At 55.5% G+C, this 24,173-nt stretch overlaps 3 protein-coding genes and 2 pseudogenes across 6 annotated transcripts in view; 4 read left to right on the plus strand and 1 right to left on the minus strand.

The window, feature by feature from the left end:
- LOC101953695 (zinc finger and SCAN domain-containing protein 2-like) overlaps positions 1-24,173 on the plus strand; it is a 222,750-nt gene that overhangs the window by 107,546 nt on the left and 91,031 nt on the right. The gene's annotated exons all lie outside the window — the stretch shown is intronic.
- On the plus strand, positions 1,477-6,829 carry LOC101953402 (kinesin-like protein KIF20B; annotated as a pseudogene).
- On the minus strand, positions 4,275-17,875 carry LOC101953712 (HLA class II histocompatibility antigen, DR alpha chain-like). 2 transcript variants are annotated; one of them, XM_065565086.1, is made up of 5 exons: positions 16,535-17,875; positions 14,414-14,671; positions 11,089-11,370; positions 10,831-10,981; positions 4,275-10,658 (listed from the first exon to the last, which is right to left on the minus strand). In XM_065565086.1, the coding sequence occupies exons 1-5, from the start codon at positions 16,638-16,640 to the stop codon at positions 10,655-10,657; spliced, it is 801 nt and encodes a 266-aa protein (XP_065421158.1). In that variant the 5' UTR covers positions 16,641-17,875; the 3' UTR covers positions 4,275-10,654. The 2 variants fall into 2 exon arrangements, with proteins under 2 accessions (XP_065421158.1, XP_065421159.1); XM_065565087.1 differs by lacking the exon at positions 4,275-10,658 and having other exon boundaries at positions 10,827-10,981.
- On the plus strand, positions 11,428-14,567 carry LOC135975029 (uncharacterized). The gene is made up of 2 exons (XM_065565083.1): positions 11,428-12,000; positions 12,067-14,567. Exon 2 carries the CDS (start codon positions 13,410-13,412, stop codon positions 14,343-14,345), a length of 936 nt encoding a protein of 311 aa, XP_065421155.1. The 5' UTR covers positions 11,428-12,000; positions 12,067-13,409; the 3' UTR covers positions 14,346-14,567.
- LOC101935641 (HLA class II histocompatibility antigen, DP alpha 1 chain-like) lies at positions 19,333-22,789 on the plus strand (annotated as a pseudogene).

Genomic DNA, 24,173 nt, shown 5'->3' on the forward strand with positions numbered 1-24,173 from the left:
ACCATGGACTCGTTTAGAGTAATATCAGATTTATACAGTAGAAGTGATACTAGAATCAGGCTTTCTGAAATTATTAAATACCTGGAGGGGTTCACATAAACTTTGATCACCTTTTTAAAGGGAAAACATTACCCACTTGCCAGCACACAGCTATACAGGGAGACTTACAAGTAAAAGAGAGCCATCTGCAGACGATTGTCCTGGTTCATGGGAGTCATCAAGATTCCAAACCACCGTTAATGGCCCACACTTTGCATAATTACAATAGGCCCTCAGAGTTATAGTTCATATTTCGAGTTTCAGATACATGAGTGGTACATTTATACAACTAGGATGACCACACTCAGTAGATTATAAGCTTTGTAATGATACCTTACAAGAGACCTTTTGCATGAAGCATATTCCAGTTACATTATATTTAACTCATTAGCATACATTCATAAAATCCTATAGAGTGCAACATCACACAATGGATTTGGCCTGATGTGAGGGGTTCTCTCCAGATGCTGATTTTAAACCGGTCTCAGAAAATAGCTCACGAACAAGAGAAGCGGCTAATCAAACCTGACAGTCACAAATGGTGAACACTTGGGTTTCTGGAATGGCAAAGAACCCTTACCATGGCCTTGGGTGCCATGAGGGTTCTCTAAGAGACGGGAAGCATCACCAAGTTAAGGGCTCCAGAGAAACTGGCCAATATTTTCAAACTTGAGGATGCCTGAATTTCAGCCCCTAAACCCACTTTTAAGCAACTAACTAAAAGTGACCTGATTTCCATAGGTGCTGAGCACTCAAAACTCCTAGTGAAATCAACAGGAGCTGTGGGTGCTCAGCTCCTCTTCAAATCAGGCCACTTATAAGTTATTTAGGTGCCTAATTTAATGCATCTAATTTTCAAAATGTAACCAAAGCCTATTTCATGCCGTTACAGGATGAGTTTTGCTCTTAGCAGATATCACTGACTAAAAATCCAACACCAACGGTGAATCAATGGGCATGATGTCATAAAAGGATGACCTATCCCCTCTGGCTTGGGTAACAAATGAAGTAGCTGCCCATTGGTTCTCAGACAACCAATCAGAAAGTAGGTTTTCTCTGTCTGCACTGAGGTTATAAAAGGCTGCAGGCTCAGACAGGGTCAGCATACTACTGTGGTGATTTCAAGAGGTGGCTTAGCCAAGCCACACTTTGTCAGGCCAGTCATAATCAGGCCAGACCAGGAAGAAATCAAAGAAGGCAAAATAAGAGAGAGAAAACCAAGTGAACAGAGCCAGGAACAGAAGGAAAGAGAGTCAGGCAAGCCAAGCAAAGACAGACACAGGCAAGTGGAGCCAAGCAAGGAAACATCCACTGAAGCCAAGCAAGTCAAGAAAAAAGCTAGGCAGGCCAATTCCTGAGGAAAGACTCAGGTAAACCAAGCAGAGAAAACAAAAGAAAGTCAAGCGAAGTGTTGCTGGAACACTAGAAGTCTGCAACATGGCTGAGACTGAGTCTGAGTCTGAGTCGGAGCACTCTGGGGAGACCTCAACCGCAAAAGACCCTAAGGCCAAAATCACCCGTTCTTCCCGGGCTGGGCTGCAGTTCTCGGTCAGTCGCATAGACAGATTGCTCCGCAAAGGACAATTTGCAGACCGTATTGGAGCTGGAGCCCCAGGATATATGGCCGTGGTGCTTCAATAAGTGACTCATGAGATTGTGGATATTGCTGGGGAAGTCGCTGCACGCAGCAAGAAGCGTCGGATTTCCCCACGGCACTTGCAGCTGGCCATTCACAGCGACTCAGAGCTCAAGAACCTGCTGGCAGGTGTCACCATCTCTCAGGGCGAAGTCCTGCACTTAAATCAGCCTGTGGTTTTACCTTCCAAGAAGAGGAATGGCAGGAGAGCCATCAAGAGAAGGATTGCCCCTGTTTCTGTCCCTGTTAAGTGAGAACAGAGCAAAGGGGAGACTGCCACCCCAGATTTGGGAGAAATGACATTGACTTGATTGCAAGGCTCTTTTCAAATGCATCAGTATGGTCTAATAAAAGCAGTTAAAATGCCTGGTCTTCTTTTGTTAATTAATGTCCTCTTTTACTATCCTATAATTTTAAGGGATCATTCAGCTGGTCAGGTAGCTGCATTGATAATATGGTATAAAAGCCTAGAAAGATAGAACTCAATCATTTCATTAAGAAATTTACATCAAAAATTGTCTAAATGGGGTCAAGTATCAGAGGGGTAGCCGTGTTAGTCTGGATCTGTAAAAAGCGACAAAGAGTCCTGTGGCACCTTATAGACCAACAGACGTATTGGAGCATAAATGTCTAAATCGTGTAGATTCTGGGAGGTGATTTCTGTGTTTTTTTCAGGCATTTCCCCAATAGATTGAAGATAAGGAACATTTTTCCCATGGTGAATTTGATGTGTATTGCATGTTTTGTGCAAACAGAAAAAAGAACAAACTCATGACAGAAAAATTTAATCCATTACAGATGAAGGATAAAGCCTATGGGCCTGGTTTTTCTTTTTGTTTGGTTCTTTTTGTTTTGTTTTGTTCTTTTTTAGTTACCCCGTTATAAAATCATGGACTCGTTTAGAGTAATATCAGATTTATACAATAGAAGTGATACTAGAATCAGGCTTTCTGAAATTATTAAATATCTGGAGGGGTTCACATAAACTTTGATCACCTTTTTAACGGGAAAACATTACCCGCCACAGGCCAGCCTTGCAGGGGGCCACGGATCTGCATGTGGGTTTGTTCCTGGCCCGTATTTTCACTGCGGGGTGAAGGAAAACAGAGCAGCAGGAGAAAGCCCGGGGTGGAGCAAAGCGCCCGATCAGGGCGAGGCCAGTGGGAGTATTGCGGGGAGCCGAGGGAACGGGACACCAAAAATAACAACCCCCAAAAGCAGGAAAATTCTACCTGATATATTACAACACAACTTCCAAAATTACTTACAAACATTACACCGCCCGCCGGCTCAGCACCGGGTGCGCCCGCTGCCTGTCAGACCCTGAAAAGCCAAGACAGTCGCCCCATGATATGTGTCTGACAGCTCCGAGAAAATCAGTTGGATCCTCCCCGCCCCCAGCTGCAGACAGGCAGCGTCGCACCGGAGCACGTGGGCTTGTTTGGGATTCAAACTCTGCAGCAGGGCGCAGACCCCTGTGTGTCTCCACACCTTAAATAATAGAATTAATTTAAAATAAAACAATAAAACCAGCGTCCTTCTCTTCGCTCCTTGGCTTCTTCCACGGCGGGAGGTTGGTGAAGGCTTTTAAAATACACCCAGAGCAACAATCCCTTGCAAACAGCCGGGGAGGGGGGCGATCTGAGCCCTGGGGAGATGTTAATGAACAGGGCTTGTTCATTATTTTAACTGATACGGCAGGGAAGGGAGAGAGCATGGGGAGAGAACCCAGGAGTCCTGGCTGCCAGTCCCCCCCAGCTCCCATCACACTCACCTCCTGCGTCTCCCCACTAGGGTAACCAGACAGCAAGTGTGAGAAATCAGGACAGGGTGTGGGGTAATAGGAGCCTATATAAGAAAAAGCCCCAAAAATCAGGACTGTCCCTATAAAATCGGGACATCTGGTCACCCTACTCCCCACCAGCCGTGAAGTTGCAGTGCACCTTGAAGGAGTCCCGGGAGCAGCCCTCGTTGGAATCAATCCAGTACTCGCCTGGTGGGGGGGGACATGTCAGTGCACAAAGAATCCTCTTCGTTTCTCCCACTGAGACACCCCAGCAGCACGGCTCCCTAGCGCCATCCAGGGGCAATGGGGCAGCCCTGAGTGCTAGGGGAGAGCCCCCTGCTGCTCCCCCCCGCCGCGCCCCGCTCCCTGCAGCACAGGCCCTAGCGCTGCCCCATCTCCCAGCGAGCCTGGCCCTGCGCTCACCGTTGGGCAGGTCGGGGTGGCAGAGCCGCAGGTTGTGACGGTGCTGCCCGTGGGAGCCAGCTGAGGTCACTCAATTAGGGTGAACTACAAACAGAACGGGGCAGACAAACCCCAAACACTGGTGGATATTCCGATACTTAGATTTACCAAGCCAGCCCAAAACAACTTCTATATTACCATACAGGTTACTCAGAAGTCCAAACAACGCAGTTCCCTTAAAGTGCCCAGTCTCAGGCCTCCATCCAGACACACCTGTCAGATATGATGATGATTACTGAAAATCTTATCTCATCATATAAAAGAAAAGGTTCTTCCAATCCCAAAGGATCAGCCACACACCCAGGTTCAATTAGAACTTAGATCTTACCCAAAATCCACGCTTATAGCCAATTCTTATTAACTAAGCTAAAATTTATTTAAAAAGAAAAGAGAGAGAGTGTTGGTTAAAAGATCAATATACATACAGACTTGAATTCAATTCTTGAGGTTCAGATACATAGCAGAGGTGAGCTTGTAGTTGCCAAAAGTCCTTTTAGAAATAGTCCATAGGTTATAGTTCAATGTCCATATTCAGGGTGGCTCCAGTCAATGACTGGGGATCTCAATCCTTATGGCTCAAGGTTTCCCCCTCTTGAAACCCAAAGCAGATCTGAGATGAAGTAGGATCGTGTCCCAGGGTTCTTATACATTTCCAGCAGCCTTTCGGCCTGAGAAAACAATAGGCTTAACTCTCCTTCTCCCAAACATCCTGGCAATTAGCACAGGGTAATCTATCCATTAAACAGTTCAGATACAGGTTACCACAACCTTCAAAGAGACATAGAGACAATAATACTATTTCACTCAAGTATCATCATAAATGTTAATGTTCCTTTTTTGATCTTTGAATTAAAGTTATAGCAAGTTATAGACAAGACTCATTTGCTTACATCACAAGACCTGAGCAAACATCTACCCTATGGGCAAAACATATGGAAAGAAGAGGATCAATTTATACAGAGGGCTGAAGGGGGACTCCCATAGTGCATTAATTAACACTTAACAAATGCATCAAATTTAAATACATTACAGAGATAAGAGCCTGTAATGACAGATGTTACTTCATGAGACGCTCCAGAGAAAGAAGACCCAGAGGGAGTAATGGGAGGGGGGATCCTAGGGAGGCCAAAGGGGCTGGTAGAGGGAGCGGACAGAACAAGGGTAGAGGCAGAGTCGCTGAAGTGTTGACCCAGTCTTCTGCCTCTCCCCTGTGGGAGATGGCAAAGTGTACCCAGATATGGATTTCAACCCCCTTCAATGTAGAGATTATATAAGACTGACTAACGAGCAAGTGAGAGAAGAAATTGCTGTTAAAAATTCAATCTCTCGCCTAATGAATGAGGAGGACTCTCAAAACAGCATAAACAATAACAGCAAAACTTCAGAATCATCTGCAGACTTGGGAACCTGAAGAACCTAACATGAGCGTGGCAAGCGACATGACATTTTCTGTTTGGGTTTCCTTCTGTGAGATTTACAATGAGTGTGTTTACGACTTGTCACTCCCAGTGTCAAATGACAAGAAAGGAAGGGTGCTCTGTCTTGCTCAAGGCATCAGAGGCTGCTCAGATGTAAAAGATCTGCAGTGGATTCAGATTTCTGATTCAAAAGAAGCTTTTAAACTTCTGCAGCTCGGGTTGAAGCACTAGAGTATTGCTTGCACCAAACTGAATCCTTACTCCAGTAGAAGTCGCAGCAAATTCACTGTTCAAATGTTAAAGCCTGAAGATTCTGAAGCACCTGATGTAACACGAGTCAGTGACTTGGCGCTCTGTGATCTTGCAGGCTCAGAAAGATGTACCAAGACGCACAATGAAGGTGATAGATTGAAAGAGAGTGGAAATATTAACACTTCTCTACTGATTCTAGGCAAATGCATCAATGCACTCAAGAACAGTCAACAGTCAAAGCTGCAGCTGCATATACCGTTTCGGGAAACTCACTTCCTTCGAGGCTTTTTCAGTGGAAAAGGGAAGCTGTATATCATGGTAAACACCAGCCAGTGTACCGCTGCATATGGTGAAATGCTCAATGTGCTAAAGTTCTCAGCAATTGCCCCAAAATTTGTGTTCTAGACTCTTCTAATGCTCCCCAAGAGCAGCCATTTGTCCAGAAGTCTGCAAGAGACGTGTCTCTCATAAATAATGCTGACACTAAAATGCAGGTAGCAAGGAAAAGAGCCCCTCTACTTTGGGACAGGAACCTGGAAGATGTGATAGAAGATAATGATCATTTAACTGTGGATAACAATGACACACACGAAGAGCATGATATGGCAAAAGGGATGTCAAATGAGGAGGAGGAAAAGAAAGTAATTATTGGAAAAGAAGAGTATCTGAGACGACTAACTATAAGAGAAGACTTGAAAAGCAAGCTGGTCAACGAGAGAAAAGATAAGTTACTCTTGGAATTAAAAATTCATGAAGAAGTCACCCAAGAATTTACTCAGTATTTTGCTCAACGGGAAACAGATTTCAAGCAATGCCTGTCTCATGATTGAGAGTTGCTGGAAGAAGCTTCTGAACAATGCTTGAAAATCTACAAGGATTTGGTAAATGAATGTGCCAAAAACCTGGATGAAGAACAGGAGATAAAGAATTCCCACTGCAATGAAAGAGCTGGAATGCTGGAAGGAGGCAATAATGTAGCTCCTGAAAACTGTATTGCTCTTGAGGGCATTATTAATTCTCTGCAAGATGCTGTCACTGATATTAAGAAGCAGGCAGGAGGAGCTCACAGGTATATTGGATCCCTAGAAGACCCTCAGGAAGTTATTGTTAGCTTGAACAAAAACTGGGGAAAGTTACTGTTGAGCTAACTAAAACCAAAGAGAGCTGACACAGAGAACTGAAGAGCTTGAAATGCAGGTGATTAAATTAAATGTATCTGCTCTACAACTTGAAGAAGCTACTGAGAAAATGACGACACAGAATAAATGAATTCAAGAGCTAATGCATATTGTGGAGCAACAAGAGGATGTTACAAGTAGACTACAGGACTTAATATCCCATTTAGAAACTACAGTAAAAGACTACGACAACCCTGGAACTACTATTGAAAGACAAATGGCAAAGGAGACCAGCAATGGAACAATAGAAGGCACTCAGTCTAGTGAAAGTGTGAAGCATGTGTTGGATGTAGGAAGAAAATGCTGGTTTGAAAGTAAGTCTACCCACGAGGAAGAGCCACCTACAAAGAAAGGTACTGTTTCTACCACAGCCGAACAGGGAGCCTTCCGAAAAAATCTCATTCCAGTGCCAGAACCAGAGCAAAAACTCGCAATTCGTAAATTTTATCGTTTGAGGAGAAGAAAGTCTGCAACATGAAATGCTACATGGAAGTAACTGTTTATTTTCATTGTCTTGTGTGTTGCCTCTAAATTCTTAACATAAAATAAAATAAAATAACTGCTTTTAGAAAAAACAATCTCCCCTGTGGGTAGAGACACTGATCACTATCACCGCAGGGGGAACAATAGAGTGGAATGCCCAGAAGAATGAATGAATGACTTGAGGACAATTTCCTGAAGGGACCCTTACCCCTGCAGAGCTTTTCTAGCTCTGACACTTACATTTCCACATAGGGTGGTTTGCCCACAGAAATAAAAATCTGCACCTCTTCCATGTGCTTTTGGACCAATGGGAAAAAAACAGGTACAATTCAAGTGACTTTTAAAACTGCCTCTGAAACTGAGTTAACAAAATAAATGAACAACCAGAACATATACTTCGTAAGTGAAAAATGACAAATGGAGTTCTTTGCAAAGAAATTGTACGTTTTCTTATCGGAAAAGCCACCAGCTGTCTGGAAAGGAAGAGTAGCTTGAATTACTTGCCTCAGTGAAATTAAATCCCCAAACAGAGAATTGCTGGGCCTGTGATGCTGATGACCGGGGCTTGCTCACCTGTGGCTCCCCCACCCTGCACTGTGGAGGCACCAGGCAGGTCTGAGTCTGCAAGCAGGCGCCTGCCTCAGGTGCAGCTCCCATTGGCCGCGGGGGTCAATGGGCTGGGGGGAGGAGGAAGGCAAAGGGAGAGATTGTAGGGAGCAGGGGGGAGGGGAGCTGTCTCTGGAGGCACAAAGGGGGGGCTCTCCAGAGAGGGGTGACGGGGCATAGGGGCCAGTGGTTTCTCAGGGGGGGCAGAGGGTTGTGGGTCTCTCTCTGTGGGGTGAGGGCGGGGAGTGATGGACGGAGCTAGCTGCAGCCCGGGTCTGCTCTGCAGCGGGGTGGGGTTGCTATAGCCTCCCAGGAAGCCCCCTCTGTACTGTGTATTTAATGCCAGCCCCAGGGTGCCCATCACCGCTCCTGCTTCCCCTGCCTCCATCTGTCTGTGGCCCCGCCCATCTCTCTGTCCCCACAACCCCCCGGCTGTGTCTGTCTCTGTCTGTGTATGTCTGACAGTGACAGCCTCCTGCTGTTCGCCCTGCCCGGGGCCGAGCAGCTGCCTGCCGCTCCCTCCCCAGCCCTGCTGTGGGGGCGGAGCCAGTCAGTTCTGACCCCGCCCCCCACCGCTCCCATTGGCCACGGTTCCCGACTAATGGGCTGGAAGCCGGGTCAGCGCAGGGTGGGTGGAGCCGCCCGCGTGGGAAAATGTCTCTGGCCCACAGACCTCAATGTGTTTACCAGGGACACATTGCCGACCCGTGGGGGTGGGGGCTAGGAGTGGGGAGGGCAGAGGGTGGGGTGGGGAAGGGGGAAGAGGGCAGGCAGCAGGGTAAGTAACCGAGCCAGGAAGGGTGACGATGCACTGACTGAGGGACACACCAGGGGGAGAGATGGGAGGGTAGTGGGGGGGAGGGGAGATGGAGGGAGCAAAAGGCAAATGGAATTAAAGCAGCTGGAGATCAATGCACGAGAAGCGGGAGAGTGAAGAACCACACAAGCAGGGATGCCAGACAAGAGGCTGCACACCAGAGCGCCCTGGAACTGAGACCGATAGAGGCTGATAAGGAATCCGAGGCCCAGAAGCTCGCCATGGAGGAGAAGGAAGGAGAGAGGAAGCATGAACTGGACTTGCTAGAGAGGCAGAACCAGCACCCCACAGACACACCAGGAGGTCCCACCATTCCAAAAATCCACCAATGGGAGCGGTTGTGTCCTGCCTACAGCAAGACAGGGACATGGCTGAATATTTCATCACCTCTGAGCGGCTGTGTGTGCTCCATGCGATCCTGAAGACCAAACGATGCCCACGTTGGTTGCAAAGGTGTCTGGGAAAGCTCTGGACAGATTCAATAAGATGCCTATTGGTGATGCTGCAAATTATGGTAAATTCAAGGGAATGGTTTTAAAACACTTTCACACTTGAAGCGTCTAGAGTAAAATTCAGAAGCCTAAAGCGAGGGGCTGGAATGAGTAATGTGGCCTGTGGCAGCAGATGAGAGATGTGATGGAGAATGGGGTACGGGGGAAGGTGTTACAAGCTCTGCAGAAATGGGTGATCCTGTTGCTCGGGGGCATTTCCTGAATGTGTGTGATGATGATGTAAAACAGTGTTTGTGGGATAAAAAGGGAAGCGCCCGGAGGGGCAGGGGATGCTGAATGCTCCAATTTCAGACCCAGGAAGGTGAAGCCATGTGAGCTTCTTGCCCTGGAGACAGTCTGCTCACAGAGAGGAGACTTCACCAGAGTCCTGACTGAGTCCCTCAGCCCCAGAGCTCCCACCACCACCACAGAAGGAGACAGGCCTTATTTCACACAAGGGGAAACTGAGGCACACGATGTGTCACAACTTGCAGCAAGTCAGTGTCACCAATGGGAACCCCAGAATCCTGACTCCCAGGTCTCCCCCACTCGCCCTCACTCCCGACTCAGAGCTGGGACAGAACCCAGGAGTCCTGGCTCCTTCCTTAGCCCTCATACCAAACTCCCTTAACTCCCTGTATAACTCGATGCCCGTGGACAGACGGGGGCTGGGCTGGAATAACACAGGCTGCCGCGAGCACGGCACAGACTGACCAGATTTTAAATCATGATCAAAACCTCAGAAACATCCCAAAACCCACTTTATTGCTGTTAGCAAAGCTGCAGAGCGAGATCGGGAGTGGCCGGGCTGTGGACACACACGAGGCACAGGGCGGGGGCTATACAGGGGCTGGGCCCGTCCCACACAGACCCCGCGCTGGGCGCAGGGCTCAGCAGGGCTGGACCCCGGGGGAGCCACACACGGGTGCAATGGGGCCTTTAGCCAGGCGCTGGAGCTGCCCCACTGCCAGCCATGGGCCCGATCCCGCCCCACAGGGACCCCATTGACCTGGAATGGCCGAATCTGTCCCAAAGCCTCCTGAGGGGCTTTACCTGGGGTGACTGACAGCAGCCTCTGACCAACAGGGGTCAGGCTCGGGGCCCAATCCAGCGCACACCAGAGTCAAGAGAAACCTTCTCCATGACAGCAATGGGGTTTGGATCAACCCCGTGGGCCTTGCTGCTCCCTGACGAGGACCGACCCCCATTCCCAGCCCCATGGGGCAGTAGCCCTCTCCCGGGATAGGCGTCCCCCTCCCAAGCCCAGCAGGGGTTGAGTGAGGGAAGTCCAATGGGCCAGCTCCCCAGTAAATCTCCAGCGGGTTGGCTCGTCGTGGTTACAGGGAGAGGGGGCTCCCGCCTGTGTTCAGCAGCTGGCACCGACAGGCACAGAGCAGGGACGCTGGGGACAGCATGGGGAGGGGGCGTGCGAGTGTGTCCCACGAAGGCACCTGGGGGATTCGGGGGCCCCAGCTCCTCCCCGCGTTTATCTGAAAGGCAAAGAGGGTCAGTTACCAGGAGCCCTGGGCCCAACGCAAGGCTGGCAGGGATCGGGGCCATTCCCCAGCACCCCCTGTGAGTCTCTCATTCGAACAGGGGGTATTGGGTGGGCCCAGGGGCTGCGGGTGCAGCAGGTGCCCTCCCCGGGCAGTGGCTACTCACAAGGGGCCCCGCGGGTTGCGGGCGGCGTTCATCTTCATGCCCTTGATGATGAGGATGGTGCCCACGATGATACCGATGATGCCAACGGCCAGGCCCAGGGCGCACACCAGGGTCTCTGAGGTCTTGGGGACAGGGGTGGGCACCTGGACTTCTGGAGAGAGGAGGAGAGGGACAAAACATGGAGTGAGGGGGGCTGTTCCCACCCTTCCTTCTCAGAGCTGGGATAGAACCCAGGCATCCTGGGCGCACCGGCCTCACCCCAGTGCTTCGTGAAAGGCTCGGGCAGCCCCCAGTGCTCCACCCGGCAGTCGTAGAAGTCGCCCTGGCTGGGGAGGAAGGGCAGGTAGGAGAACTTGCGGAAGGAATTGTCCTGGCGGGGGTAGAAGTCGGTCTCGGAGACGCCCTCGGTCACCTCCTGCCCGTTTTTCAGCCACGTGAGGCGTAGCACCGGCGGGGAGAATTTGTCCACGAAGCAGATCAGGATGTTGGGCTCGCCCAGCTCCACGGGGTCTTCGGGGAACACGGTCACCTCAGGGGGCACTGGGGAGACAGGGGTTAGTGGGTCCCATTGCCCAACGCCCGAGCCAGCCAGTCCCTGCTCTGGGGCCAGATTAGAGCCAGCACCCCCTAGAGGGGACAGGTCCTGTGTCCCATTCCCTGCCCCCCTGAGCCAGCCAGTCCCTGGTGCTCACGCTCCAGCTCAGGGTCTCTCCCCAGGGCTGTGGGGGCATCACTGGGATGGTCCCAGCTCCCTGCACTGATGGCTCATGAGGCACCAGGGGCAGGGGAGAGAATCTCTCAGGGGCAGGGCCTGGCGTTGGGCAGGGGCAACAAACAGCCCTCAGCAAAGGAGTTGCCCTGGGCCACCAGCCTGGAGGGTGTGAAGTGCCCTGGCCCCCTGCCCTGCAGAGCCCTGGCCTCGGCTGACTGGCTCCCCAGAGCCGTCCAGGGGCTGGAAGGGGAGCTGGGAGGGGGCTCTCAATCTCTGGAGGGGTCTGGTATCAGCCCGGGTGGGTGTGCGAGCAGGGGAAGGTGGGGGAGAGATGGGATGGGTCTCTGCTCAGGAAGGTGGGGAGAGGGATACAGGGAAGCGGGAGAAGGCTCAGGTCCTTGGCGGGGAAGGTGGGGGGAGGGATCAGGCCCCTGGCGGGGAAGGTGGGGGAGGGTCAGGTCCCTGGAGGGGAAGGTGGGGGAGGGGTAAGGTCCCTGGAGGGGAAGGTGTGGGGGAGGTATCAGGTCCCTGGCAGGGAAGGGACACTGTATGTAAGAGAGCAGTGTGATTGCTCAGAGCTCCAGTATGAAACTGGAGAACCGCCTGTTGAGAGTCTTTGGGTTAAGTTTAGCGGCGAGAGCAACAAGGGTGATGTTGTGATGGGCGTCTGCTATAGACCACCAGACCAGGAGGATGAGGTAGACGAGGCTTTCTTCGGACAACTAACCGAAGTTTCCAGATCACAGGCCCTGGTTCTCATGGGGGACTTCAATCACCCAATATCTGCTGGGAGAGCAATACAGCAGTGCACAGACAATCCAAGAAGTTTTTGGAGAGGGTTGGGGACAACTTCCTGGTGGAAGTGTTGGAAGAACCGACTAGGGGCCATGCTCCTCTTGACCTGCTGCTCACAAACAGGGAAGATTTGGTAGGAGAAGTAGAAGTGGGTGGCAACCTGGGCAGCAGTGAGCATGAGATGGTCGAGTTCGGGATCCTGACAGAAGGAAGAAAGGAGAGCAGCAGAATACGGACCCTGGACTTCAGAAAAGCAGACTTTGACTCCCTTAGGGAACTGATGGGCAGGAACCCCTGGGAGGCTAATATGAGGGGGAAAGGAGTCCAGGAGAGCTGGCGGTATTTTAAAGAAGCCTTATTGAGGACGCAGGAACAAACCATCCCGATGTGTAGAAAGAATAGCAAATATGGCCGGCGACCAGCCTGGCTTAACAGAGAAATCTTCGGTGAGCTTAAACTCAAAAAGGAAGCTTACAAGACGTGGAAACTTGGACAGATGACTAGGGAGTATAAAAATATTGCTAGAGCATGCAGGGGTGTAATCAGGAAGGTCAAGACAATTGGAGTTGCAGCTAGCAAGGGATGTGAAAAGAAACAAGAAGGGTTTCTACAGGTATGTTAGCAACAAGAAGAAGGTCAGGGAAAGTGTGGGACGCTTACTGAATGGAGGAGGCAACCTGGTGACAGATGATGTGGAAAAAGCTGAAGTACACAATGCTTTTTTTGCCTCGGTCTTCACAGACAAGGTCAGCTCCCAGACTGCTGCACTGGGCAGCACAGTATGGGGAGGAGGTGAGCAGCCCTCAGTGGTCAAAAACCAGGTTAAGGACTATTTAGAAAAGCTGGACATGCACAAGTCCATGGGTCCAGATCTAATGCATCCAAGGATGCTGAGGGAGTTGGCTGAGGGAGTAGCAGAGCCATTGGCCATTATCTTTGAAAACTTGTGGCGATCTGACGAGGTCCCGGACGATTGGAAAAAGGCAAATATAGTGCCCATATTTTTAAAAGGGAAGAAAGAGAACCCGGGGAATTACGACCAGACAGCCTCACTTCAGTCCCTGGAAAAATCATGGAGCAGGTCCTCAAGAAATCCATTGTGAAGCACTTGGAGGAGAGGAAAGTGATCAGGAACAGTCAACATGGATTCACCAAGAGCAAGTCATGCCTGACCAACCTGATTGCCTTCTGTGATGAGATAACTAGCTCTGTGGATATGGGGAAAGCAGTGGACGTGATATATCTTGACTTTAGCAAAGCTTTTGATACGGTCTCTCGTAATATTCTTGCCAGCAAGTTAAAGAAGTATGGGCTGAATGAATGGACTATAAGGTGGATAGAAAGCTGGCTAGATTGTTGGGCTCAATGGGTAGTGATCAATGGCTCCATGTCTAGTTGGCAGCCGGTATCAAGCCGAGTGCCCCACAGGTTGATCCTGAGGCCGGTTTTTTCCAACATCTTTATTAATGATCTGGAGGATGGCGTGGATTGCACCCTCAGCAACTTGACAGATGACACTAAACTGGGAGGAGTGGTAAATATGCTGGAGGGTAGGGATAGGATACAGAGGGATCTAGACAAATTGGAGAATTGGGCCAAAAGAAATCTGATGAGGTTCAACAAGGACAAGTGCAGAGTCCTGCACTTAGGACGGAAGAATCCCATGCACCGCTACAGACTAGGAACCGAATGGCTAGGTAGCAGTTCTGCAGAAAAGGACCTAGGGGTTACAGTGGACGGGAAGCTGGATATGAGTCAACAGTGTGCCCTTGTTGCCAAGAAGGCTAACAGCATTTTGGGCTGTATAAGTAGGAGCACTTCCAGCAGATCGAAGGATGTGATCATTATCCTCTATTCAGCACTGGTGAGGGCACATCTGGAGTACTGTGTCCAGTTTTGGGGCCCCCCACTACAAAAGGGATGTGAACAAATTGGAGAGAGTCCAGCTTTGAGCAGGGGGGTGGACTCGATACCTCCTGAGGTCTCTCCCAACCCTGATATTCTATGATTCTATGAAGGTTGGAGGACGGGTCAGGCCCCTGGCGGGAAAGGTGCCCTCACCCCCCCGTACCGTACCGTTTCGGGCCCGTGTGCGGTTGGACCTCTGGATCATGATCTCCATGTTCTTCTTCAGCACGGCGATGTTGCCCAGGGCGCCCTGCGCCTCGAAGCTGGTGAACTTGCCGAAGTCAGGCAGGCGCCAGACGGTCTCCTTCCTCTCCAGGTCCACGTGGAAGATCTCATCCTGGTCGAACTCAAACATGAACTCCCCGGCCTCCCGCTGGGTTGGATCTGTGCGCTGGTAGAAGGCCACCTGGGAGAGCATGTTCTCCGCTGAGGGGAGACGGGGCGTCAGCACCGCCACTGGCCACCCGGGGAGCTGATCCCCACCCCAGGGAGGGGGGTCTCAGCGCTTCCCTCAGCAGTGCAGCCCCCCAGCTCCCGGGCTGTGACATTCGTACTAGGACTTGCTGGTGTCAGGGGAAGGCAGGTGCATGGAGCACGGTGCCCCCCCCCCATCACAGTGGGGCTCTGGGGCCAGCACTGACTGCCAGGGGAGAGCGCCCCTGCCCCAGTCCCCCCAGCACAGGCCCCCTAGGGCAGCCCTGGTGCAAGGACTGAGAGAGCAGAGACCCCCCTGCTGCCCCCTGCTCAGTTCCCTGGTTTCCATTCACATCTCCCAGCCGAGCAGTGACCAGACCAAACCCGGCTCCACAGGCAAGTGGAGACGTGACCCAGCCCAAAGCAGCTCCTGGGGGGAGCTGGGGACTGTGTCTGCAGGACATTTCATTCTCCCGTCTGTGTGTGGGGCTGGTTCCGTGTCCCGCCATCGCCAGGACCTGGTTCTCGGGGCGCTTTCAGTCCCTGGCCCCCTACACTCACACCCCAGGGCCAGTCACTGGAAGACCTGGGAACTCCCCAGCCAGAGACATTAAAGCTGTGCTGGGGGGTCAGACACACTCTGGGAGGGGGAGGGGACTGGCTCAGGGCTGAGGCTGGGATTCCCCAGGGCCCAAGGGAGTTGGGCACCTACATCCTAGGGAGTCATTCGCTGACCCCAGCTCGCCCGGCAGGATCTCACCGAGCGACTGCAAAGGAGGGGTCCCCCTATCACTAGCTGAGGAGAAAGTCAGCCCCATAGAGCCCCCTCATGGGTCTGAGCCCTGGGGGGACGGGGGACAATGGGGACAGGCTGGGGATCAGGGCCAGGGGCTCCCTGCTCTGCACAGACGCACTCACTGCTCAGCAGGGTCTGGCCCTGGTGCAGCTCTTTGGGGAACGTTCCCCCATCCCCCCCTGTGCCTGGTGCCCCCCTGGGAGGGGTCAGCCCCTGAGTCCCTGTGGGGAAGGGGGGGCTGCACCCCTAGGGCAGGGCTTTGTCATACCCAAACCACAGCGACTTCCCCATGATCCCTCTGCTGCCCCCGCGCCAGCCTCCTTTCCCCCGCTGGCATGGGGGTGAGACCCTCCCCTCCCTGCAGCCCCCACCCTGTCCAGATCAGCCCCCCAGCCCTGTCCCTGCCCATCCCATACCCTGCCTGCCATGGCATGACATCCTCCTCCCTGCAGGCTCCCCCTTGTGACCCTCTCTGCCCCATCAGCCCCCCATTGTCCCCTCTCCTCAGCCCCCCAAACCTTTCAATGGTGCCCCCCACTATCAGGAGCTACGCGTCCCCTGAGGAGCAGTGGCAGAGCCGGGCGCACCAGGGCAGGGGTGCGCGAGCACCTCGGGGAGCCTCTCATGGCAGCTGGGCTCCGTGGGCAGGGACCGGCTCCACGGGGCGTTGCTGGGAACTGTCCTGATCACCGGGCCTGGGGCGCACCCGGCCATGCAGGGGCGGCTCAGGGAGCAGGGCGGGGGGGCTGCCAAGCAGTGCTCTGGCTCCCACAGCACCCTAGGGGGTGCACCCCACAGTTTGAAACCCTCTGTGCTAAATGGAACCTCACCCCATTGTTCCACCCCGACGGCTGTGAGCCCTGGGCGGCCGCCCCACTCGCCCTGTCCTGGCTACAGTCCTGCCAACACCTGCCCAGGATGGGGCACTCCTGGATTTGTGGACTCTGATCTCCCCCATGATATGCACAGCCCCTGCCCACGACAGGGCATCCCGGAGCATGTGGGGTCCGATCCCACCCCGGATACACCCAGCGCCAGCCCAGGATGGGGATCCCCAGTGCGCTGGGGTCTCTGCTCACCTGGAGGCTCCGTGCAATGAGTCAGGTGGGTTCTCAGCACCGTCAGTGTCACTAGCAGAGCACCAGCACAGTGGCTCCCGGCCCCCAGGATCCGACCCACCCCCATCGCTGCTCAGGAGGGAGATCTGGAAAGTCGTCAGGACCCCCAGCCTGAGACCTTCTCTGCCCAGATCCGAGCACCAGCCCTGGGACGCTGCCCACGGCCCCGGGGATTGGGCACCCCCAGCCCAGGGGCCAGGCAGCATCGGGTCTGGGCAGCATCATCAGTTGCCAGGCAGAGCCGGCTCCAGCAGGGCTCAGTTCCCTACTTCTCCTTCGTAGGGGGCAGAGCACAGGCCTGGGTCTCGGGCTGCAGGACTAGCCCGGCGCCTGCCATGGCACTAGCCCAGATGCCACCAGAGAAGGACACACAGCAAAGTGTCTGGCAGACTCTGTCCCCTTCCCTGATGCCCCAAAGCCCCCTCTCTGCTGGGGTGGGGCAGGCCGTGTGTGTGTGGGGTCTCTGGTTTGTCTGCGTAAATTTAGCCCCCGAGGAAGGTTTGGGGCTGGCCCCACAGGCAGAAGTTCTGAGCTTCCCCCCACCCCCACGGGACTGAGCCCTGCCCCCCAGACACCCCACCATAGAGGGGGGCTCAGTCCCCATGGGTCAGGCACAGCTCGGCCTCCCAGATGCTCCCACCATCAATCTCCCTAAGGGGCTTCTCTGGCCCCCCAGTCTCTGAGCCCCTCCCACTCTCTGCTGCATTCACCCCCCACCCCGTGGGGCAGGGCAGGGCCATTGTCCCCATGGCCCAGCTGGGGAGGGAGGCCCAGAGAAGTCAGTGACTGGCCCAGGGTCATACACAGTCTGTGGTAGGGCCAGGAATGACCCCAGGGCTCCTGGATCCCAGGCCAGCCCCGAACTGCTGGGCCGGCCCCTCTCCAGCCTCTCCAGCACTCGGCCCCTCATTAGCCGGTGTGGGGGGTGAGTTAGTGCCATGGGGGCGGGAAGCAGCGGCTTTGGGCAGGGGGCAGGGACCAACGTACCCCACACAGGTCCCAGGACAGACCCTGGGGGAAGGAGTTTGGTCACTAACAGCAGATAGGAGCCGGTGCCAGCAGAAAGGAAAGGCCCCATGTCCCCATCCCCACCTCCCCAGCCAGTCAGTCCCCACCCTGGGGCCAGATGGGAACAGCGCCCCCTAGAGGGTGAGGAGTCTGTGTCCCAGTCTCCCATGGATGGTGCCCCAAACCCCGTTTGTGGCCTGGTCTACACTTAACACTTATCCTGGCAGAGCTCTGTGGGTCAGGGTGTAACCCCCGCCCAGTGCAGAGCTGGGCCGGCCAAGTCCCCCGTGTGCAAACAACCGTGCTGCAGAACAGGGTGTCTGGGGGTGGCGTGAGCGCTGTGTGTGGAGACAAACTCTCCCTGGAGACGCTGTGTCCACACCGGGGACAACTCCCCCCCCACACACTCCGGAGGCGCCATGTCCACACCGGGAGCAGGCATCTGGCCAGGAATTTGCAGTATTGTCAACCCCAAATGTTCAAAAATCCTGCAATGATGTACAAATACTAGCTGTGGGATTTATTTGCCTTCTGCTTTTTGACCCCTTAGGGTGCCCAGAGGGTCACAGGTTGAAGCTCTTCCCACAGTCCCGAGGGCTGGACACTCCCTTTGTCTCTAAGAATAAGCCTGGAATCATCCCAGACCCACATGACTCCTGGAGCTGGGGCTTTAGGAAAACACAAGAATTATCCTGAGACTCATGATACAATCCTGAGAGACAGTGTGATGAAGTGGGGGATTGTCTTGTTTTTTCCATGTTTTTCCAATGGTTTGCATGCAGAGGGAGTGGGACTCAGTGTCCCCGGGTGTTACTGGTGAAGGGAGAGGGAGTTTGTTGTTACAGAGAACCGGAGAGGGGACTTGGGACCCCAGCCGATGGCCTGGAGGACGGATACCCCAGTGACTGGTGACCTGGTGACCCAGAGACCCAGGTCAGGAGTCGCAGCCGGTTCTGGCCAGTGGGAGGACAATGGGCTGCAGAGAGAGGACCCCGGTGACCTAACCAGCCAGTTCCAGCCAGAGGGGGCCAGAAGACAGAAGAGGGGAGAGGAGGCCCAGGCAACCCTGTTTTCCTGGAGAGAAGACAATGGACCGAGGCAGGGCTTGGGGCCGGTGATCTCAGATGCCAGCTGGGAAGCAGGGGGGCTCTGGGCTGGAGACGGGGAGCAGGCAGAGCCCACCTGGATGCAGGGGAGACTGGGATGTGCTGGGCTGAGGGAGGCCAGGCCTGAGGCCCTGAGAGTTTCCTGTGCTGTGTTCAACTCTCAATAAACCATCCTGTGTTACGCTGGCTGAGAGTCACTCCGGTCTAGAGAACAGGGTGGCATCAACCCCTTCAGGAGGGTGGAGGCCCCGGGGGTCCAGAGTGAGGGGACTCCCTGAGGGGCCCCTGGCGAGAGACAGACGTGCTAAGGCTCCGAGAGGTGCGGCTCCAGGAGGTGGAGGGGCCTGACCCCCGAGAGAGAGTGGACCGCCGAGAAGAGCTGTCTCACTGAAAGGGGCACCCCCCATGGACCGCACGAGGCCAGGAGTGGGCACGATCTGTGAGTCTGTGACAGCCGGGAACACTGAATTTTCTCTCTGAGGGGCTTGGCGCTGCTGCTCTGCCCGGTAACAGCCTGGTCAGCGCAGGGATTTCAGCCATTGGCATTCAGGCTCCCCTGGCCAATGCCAGGCGCTGCCCCCCTCCAGGGTGTGACATGTGCTCCCCCCCCCCGGTCCCCTAGTGCTGCCGTCCCAGTGTCCAGGGAGAGGAGATGGGCGCAGGATGGGGCGTCCCCATGGCCCAGTTGGCCCTGCTCACCCTGCTAGCCCTGCTGGGCGCCGGGGCAGTGACAGGTATGGGCAGGGTGGGGGCTGGGACACCTGGGCCTGGGGTGAAACTTAACCCCCATAGCGCCTGGCTTCCCCTCAGGGAGGGGACAATGGGGGGGCTGATGGGGCAGGGATAGGTACGTGGACGGTGGGGTAGCCATATTTGGAGGGGGCTACAGGAAGGAGGGTCTCACCCCATGGTGGGGAGGGGATGGAGTGGGCAGGGTAGGATAGGGGCTGATCTGGGCAGGGTGGGGGCTGCAAGGAGGGGAGGGTCTCACCCCCATGCCAACAGGGGAGGGGAGGCTGGTGCGGGGGCAGCAGAGGGAGCGTGGGGAAGGTGCTGAGGTTTGGGTATGACAAAGCCCTGCCCTAGGGGTGCAGCCCCCCTTCCCCACAGGGACTCGGGGGCTGACCCCTCCCAGGGGGGTGCCAGGCACAGTGGGGGATGGGGAAATGTTCCCCAAAGAGCCGCACCAGGGCCAGACCCTGCTGAGCAGTGAGTGCGTCTGTGCAGAGCAGGGAGCCCCTGGACCCGCTCCCCGGCCTGTCCCCATTGTCCCCCATCCCCCCAGGACTCAGACCCACGGGGAGCGGGGCTCTGTGGGGCCGATTCTCTCCTCGGCTAGAGCCTTCCTTCCTTCCTTGCATTGCCCTGTGAGATCCTGCCGGGCAAGCTCCCTAGGATGTTGGTGCCCAACTCAGCCCTGAGCCAGACCCCTCCTGCTCCCGGAGTGTGTCTGACCCCCCAGCGCAGCTTTAATTTCTCTGGCTGGGGAGTTCCTGGGTCTCCCAGTGACCGGCCTGGGGTGTGAGTGTCAGGGGCCAGGGATTGAAATCACCCCGAGAACCAGGACATGGAACCAGCCCCATGCATGCACAGACGGGAGAATGAACTGTTCGGCAGTAATAACATCCAACTTCCCCCCTAAATCACTCTGGACTGGGGTCATGTCTCCCTTCACAAGCTAAGTGGGGATAGGCCTGGCCACGGCTTGAAAGGGATTGAACTGAGCAGAAGGGGGATCACAGTAGGGGGCGCTGTCCCCTCCCAGGCAGCGCTGACCCCAATGCCGCAGCACGATACCAGGGGTCCCTAGGGTCCCTGCACCCACTTTCCCCTCACACCGGGGCGTCCCAGTGCCACTGTCACGGCCAGGGGGCTGTGGCCCCAGGGGAAGGGATCAGACACCCTGTATCCCAGGGGAGGGGCTGGTGTGGGTGCTGATGGGGATGCCTGTCTCCCCGCAGTGGATCACGTGACCTCCCAGGTGGCATTCTACCAGCGCACGGACCGATCCCAGCAGGCGTCCGGGGAGTTCATGCAAGAGTTCGACCAGGACGAGATCTTGTACGTGGACCTGGAGAGGAAGGAGACCATCTGGCGCCTGCCTGACTTCAGCAAGTTCACCAGCTTTGAGGTGCAGCACGCTCTGGGCATCATGGCTATGATCAAGTTGTACCTGGAGAACCTGATTGAGAGGTCCAACCGCACATGGGCCCAGAACGGTGGGACATTTCCATGATAGGCACTGCTCCCGGGACCCTTCCCTCCTCGTGCATGCCCAGTGCGAGTCCCCACTCAGATCCCCTCCCAGCCCCTGGTGAGAGCTCCGAGGAGCCAGTCAGCCGGGCGAGGGCTCTGCAGGCAGGGCCCCAGGCAGTTCACACCCTCCAGGCTGGGGGCCCAGGGCAGCTCCTTTGCCGAGGGCTGTTCGTGGCCCCTGCCCAGCACCAGGCCCTGCCCCTGAGGGATTCTCTCCCCTGCCCCTTGTGCCCCATGAGCTGTCAGTGCAGGGAGCTGGGAAGGCCCAGGTGATGCCCCCACAGTCCTGGGGAGAGACCCTGAGCTGGAGCGTGAGCACCAGGGACTGGCTGGCTCAGGGGGGCAGGGAATGGGACACGAGGCCTGTCCTCTCTAGGGGGCTTTCATGGAGTCCCTGGGCGATGCTCTGGAACTGCTCCCTATGAAGCCAGTCAGGACTCTGGGGAGCCTCCTCTCTCTGAGCAGACTGGCTTGAGGACAAGAAGCTCACACGGCTTCACCTCCTGGGTCTGACCCTAGAGCAGTCAGCATTTTCTGCCCCTCCTTGCGCTTCCCACAGCGAATCCTCCCAGATGGTGTCCTGGGGAAGCCAGAGGGTCCTGCACGCACCCCCACTTCGCAGTCAGACGTGACTCTGAGCCAGCCACTAAAACAGAGGTTTATTAGATGACAGGAACATGGTCTAAAACAGAGCATGTAGGTACAGAGAACAGGACCCCTCAGCCGGGTCGATTTTTGGGGGCAGTGAGCCAGACACCCATGTCTACACTCACTCCTAGTCCCCAGCCAGCTCCAAACTGAAACCCCCTCCAGCCCCTCCTCCTCTGGGCTTTTTCCTTTCCCAGGCTAGGAGGTCACCTGATCTCTTTGTTCTCCAGCACCTTTAGCATCCCCTTGCGGGGGGAAGGGCCCTGGCCATTAGTTGCCAGGAGACAGAGTGCCGCCCATTTATGCACACTGGCCCTATGCTCTGCAACAATCTCACCCTCTAGAGACTTAAGAAATGCATAGGGGAAACTGAGGCACCTCTACAGTATTGAGAGGAAACATTAAGAACAGTCCCACTCCGTCACAGGGGCGCTGGCTCCGATCTGACCCCAGGGCAGGGACTGGCTGCCTCACGGGCAGGCAATGGGACCCACTGACCCCTGTCTCCCCAGTGCCCCCTGAGGTGACCGTGTTCCCCAGAGGCCCTGTGGAGCTGGGCGAGCCCAACGTCCTGATCTACTTTGTGGACAAGTTCTTCCCGCCGGTGCTACGCCTCACGTGACTGAAGAATGGGCAGGAGGTGACGGGGGGCATCTCCGAGACTGACTTCTACACACGCCAGGACAACTCCTTCCGCAAGTTCTCCTACCTGCCCTTCTTCCCCAGCCTGGGTGACTTCTACAACTGCTGGGTGGAGCACTGGGGGCTGCCCGAGCCCTTCATGAAGCACTGGGGTGAGGCTGGTGCGCCCGGGGACCTCGCTGGGCACAGGGCTGGGAGCCAGGGTTCTATCCTAGCTATGGGAGGGGAATGGGGACTAGTGGGTCAGAGCAGGGGGGCTGGGAGCCAGGACTCCTGGGTTCTATCCCAGCTCTGGGAGGGAAGGGTGGGAACAGCCCCCCTCACTCCATGGCCTGTCCCTCTCCCCCTCTCTCCAGAAGTCCAGGTGCACACCCCTGTTCCCAAGACCACAGAGACCCTGGCTGTGAGCATCATCGCGGGCACCATCCTCATCATCAAGGGCATGAAGATGAACGCCGCCCGTAACCCACGGGGCCCCTTGTGAGTAGCCGCTGCCCGGGGAGGGCACCCACTGCACCCGCAGCCCCTGGGCCCAGACAGCACCCACTGGGGAGACCCCCCCACCCGCTATGCCCCCCCAGCCAGCCACAGCCCCTGGGACCACCCAGCCCCCCCGTGTCAAAGGAAGACTCCCTGGGGGTGCCAGGGAGTAGCCCTGATCCCTGCCAGCTTTGCGTTGGGACCCAGGGCTCCTGGTAACTGACCCTCTTTGCCTTCGTGAGACCCACTCACACACACCACCGCACTGCCCACAGCGTCCCTGCTCTGCTCTCATCAGTGCCAGCTGCTGTACCCAGGATGGAGCCCCCGGACCTGTAACCTGTGATAAGCCAACGCGCTAGAGACTCACTGGGGAGCTGGCCCCTCTGGCTGCCCCCGCACCCCCCTGCTGGGCTTGGGGGGGGGCGCCTATCCAGGGTGAGGGCTCCTGCCTTATGGGGGCTGGGAATGGGGGTTGCCCCCCGTCAGGGGGCAGCAGGGCCCACGGGGTTGATCCAAACCCCGTTGCTGTCATGGTGAAGGTTTCTCTTGACTCCAGTGGGCACTGGATTGGGCCCCGAGCCCGGCCCCTATTGGCCCCCCAGGTGCTGTCAGTCACCTCAGGTAAAGCCCCTCCAGCCATTACCCAGAAGGCTTTGGGCCAGATTCGGCCATTCCAGGTCAATGGGTTCCCATGGGGCAGGATCAGGCTTATGGCTGGGGGTGGGGCAGCTCCAGCGCCCAGCTAAAGGCCCCATGGCACCCGTGTGCGGCTCCCCCAGGATCCAGCCCTGCTGAGCCCAGCGCCCAGAGTGGGGGCTATGTGGGACTGGCCCAGTCCCTGTATAGCCCCCGCCCTGTGCCCCGTGTGTGTCCACAGCCCGGCCACCCTCGATCTCACTCTGCAGCTTTGCTAACAGCAATAAAGTGGGGTTTTGGGAAATTTCTGAGTTTTTGATCCTGATTTAAAATCTGGTCAGTCTGAGCCGTGCCCATAGCAGCCTGTGTTATCCCAGCCCAGCTGCAGTCTGTCCAGGGGCATCGGGTTATACTGGGAGTTAAGGGAGTTTGGTATGAGGGTTAAGGAAGGAGCCAGGACTCCTGGGTTCCTGCTGGCTGGGGAGGCCATGGGGGCTGGGCGCACGGCTGGGGGGCTGTTTCCAGTGGGGTCTGGCGGGGCCTGGCCCTGGGGCCAGAGCTAGTCAGTAGCTGGGTGAGCCGAGAGACGATGTAACCCCTCCATGGGGCACGTCTGCAGGGACACCGAGGCTGGGGAGTGGGGGGGTAATGCCAGGACAGGCTGGGGCACGCGGGGAGCTGGGCCCATTCACATGTGTTTTCACACAACCAGGTGCCAGGCTGGACAGTGAGGAACAGGGTATGTCTACACTACGAAATTAGGTTGAATTCATAGAAGCCGGTTTTATAGAAATCGGTTGTATACAGTCGATTGTGTGTGT

Source organism: Chrysemys picta, chromosome 12 (assembly GCF_011386835.1).
Source record: "Chrysemys picta bellii isolate R12L10 chromosome 12, ASM1138683v2, whole genome shotgun sequence".
NCBI classification, from domain to species: Eukaryota; Metazoa; Chordata; order Testudines; family Emydidae; genus Chrysemys; species Chrysemys picta.

Coding starts and splice junctions, on each gene's coding strand:
- LOC135975029 (XM_065565083.1), top strand. CDS start 13,410: ATGGAGCAGGTCCTCAAGAAATCCATTGTGAAGCACTTGGAGGAGAGG.
- LOC101953712 (XM_065565086.1), bottom strand. CDS start 16,640: ATGGGGGTGGGTCGGATCCTGGGGGCCGGGAGCCACTGTGCTGGTGCT. Junction 14,672..16,534: donor TCATTGCACGGAGCCTCCAG/GTGAGCAGAGAC, acceptor GTCTCCCCTCAG/CGGAGAACATGCTCTCCCAG. Junction 11,371..14,413: donor CCGCACACGGGCCCGAAACG/GTACGGTACGGG, acceptor CTGTCTCCCCAG/TGCCCCCTGAGGTGACCGTG.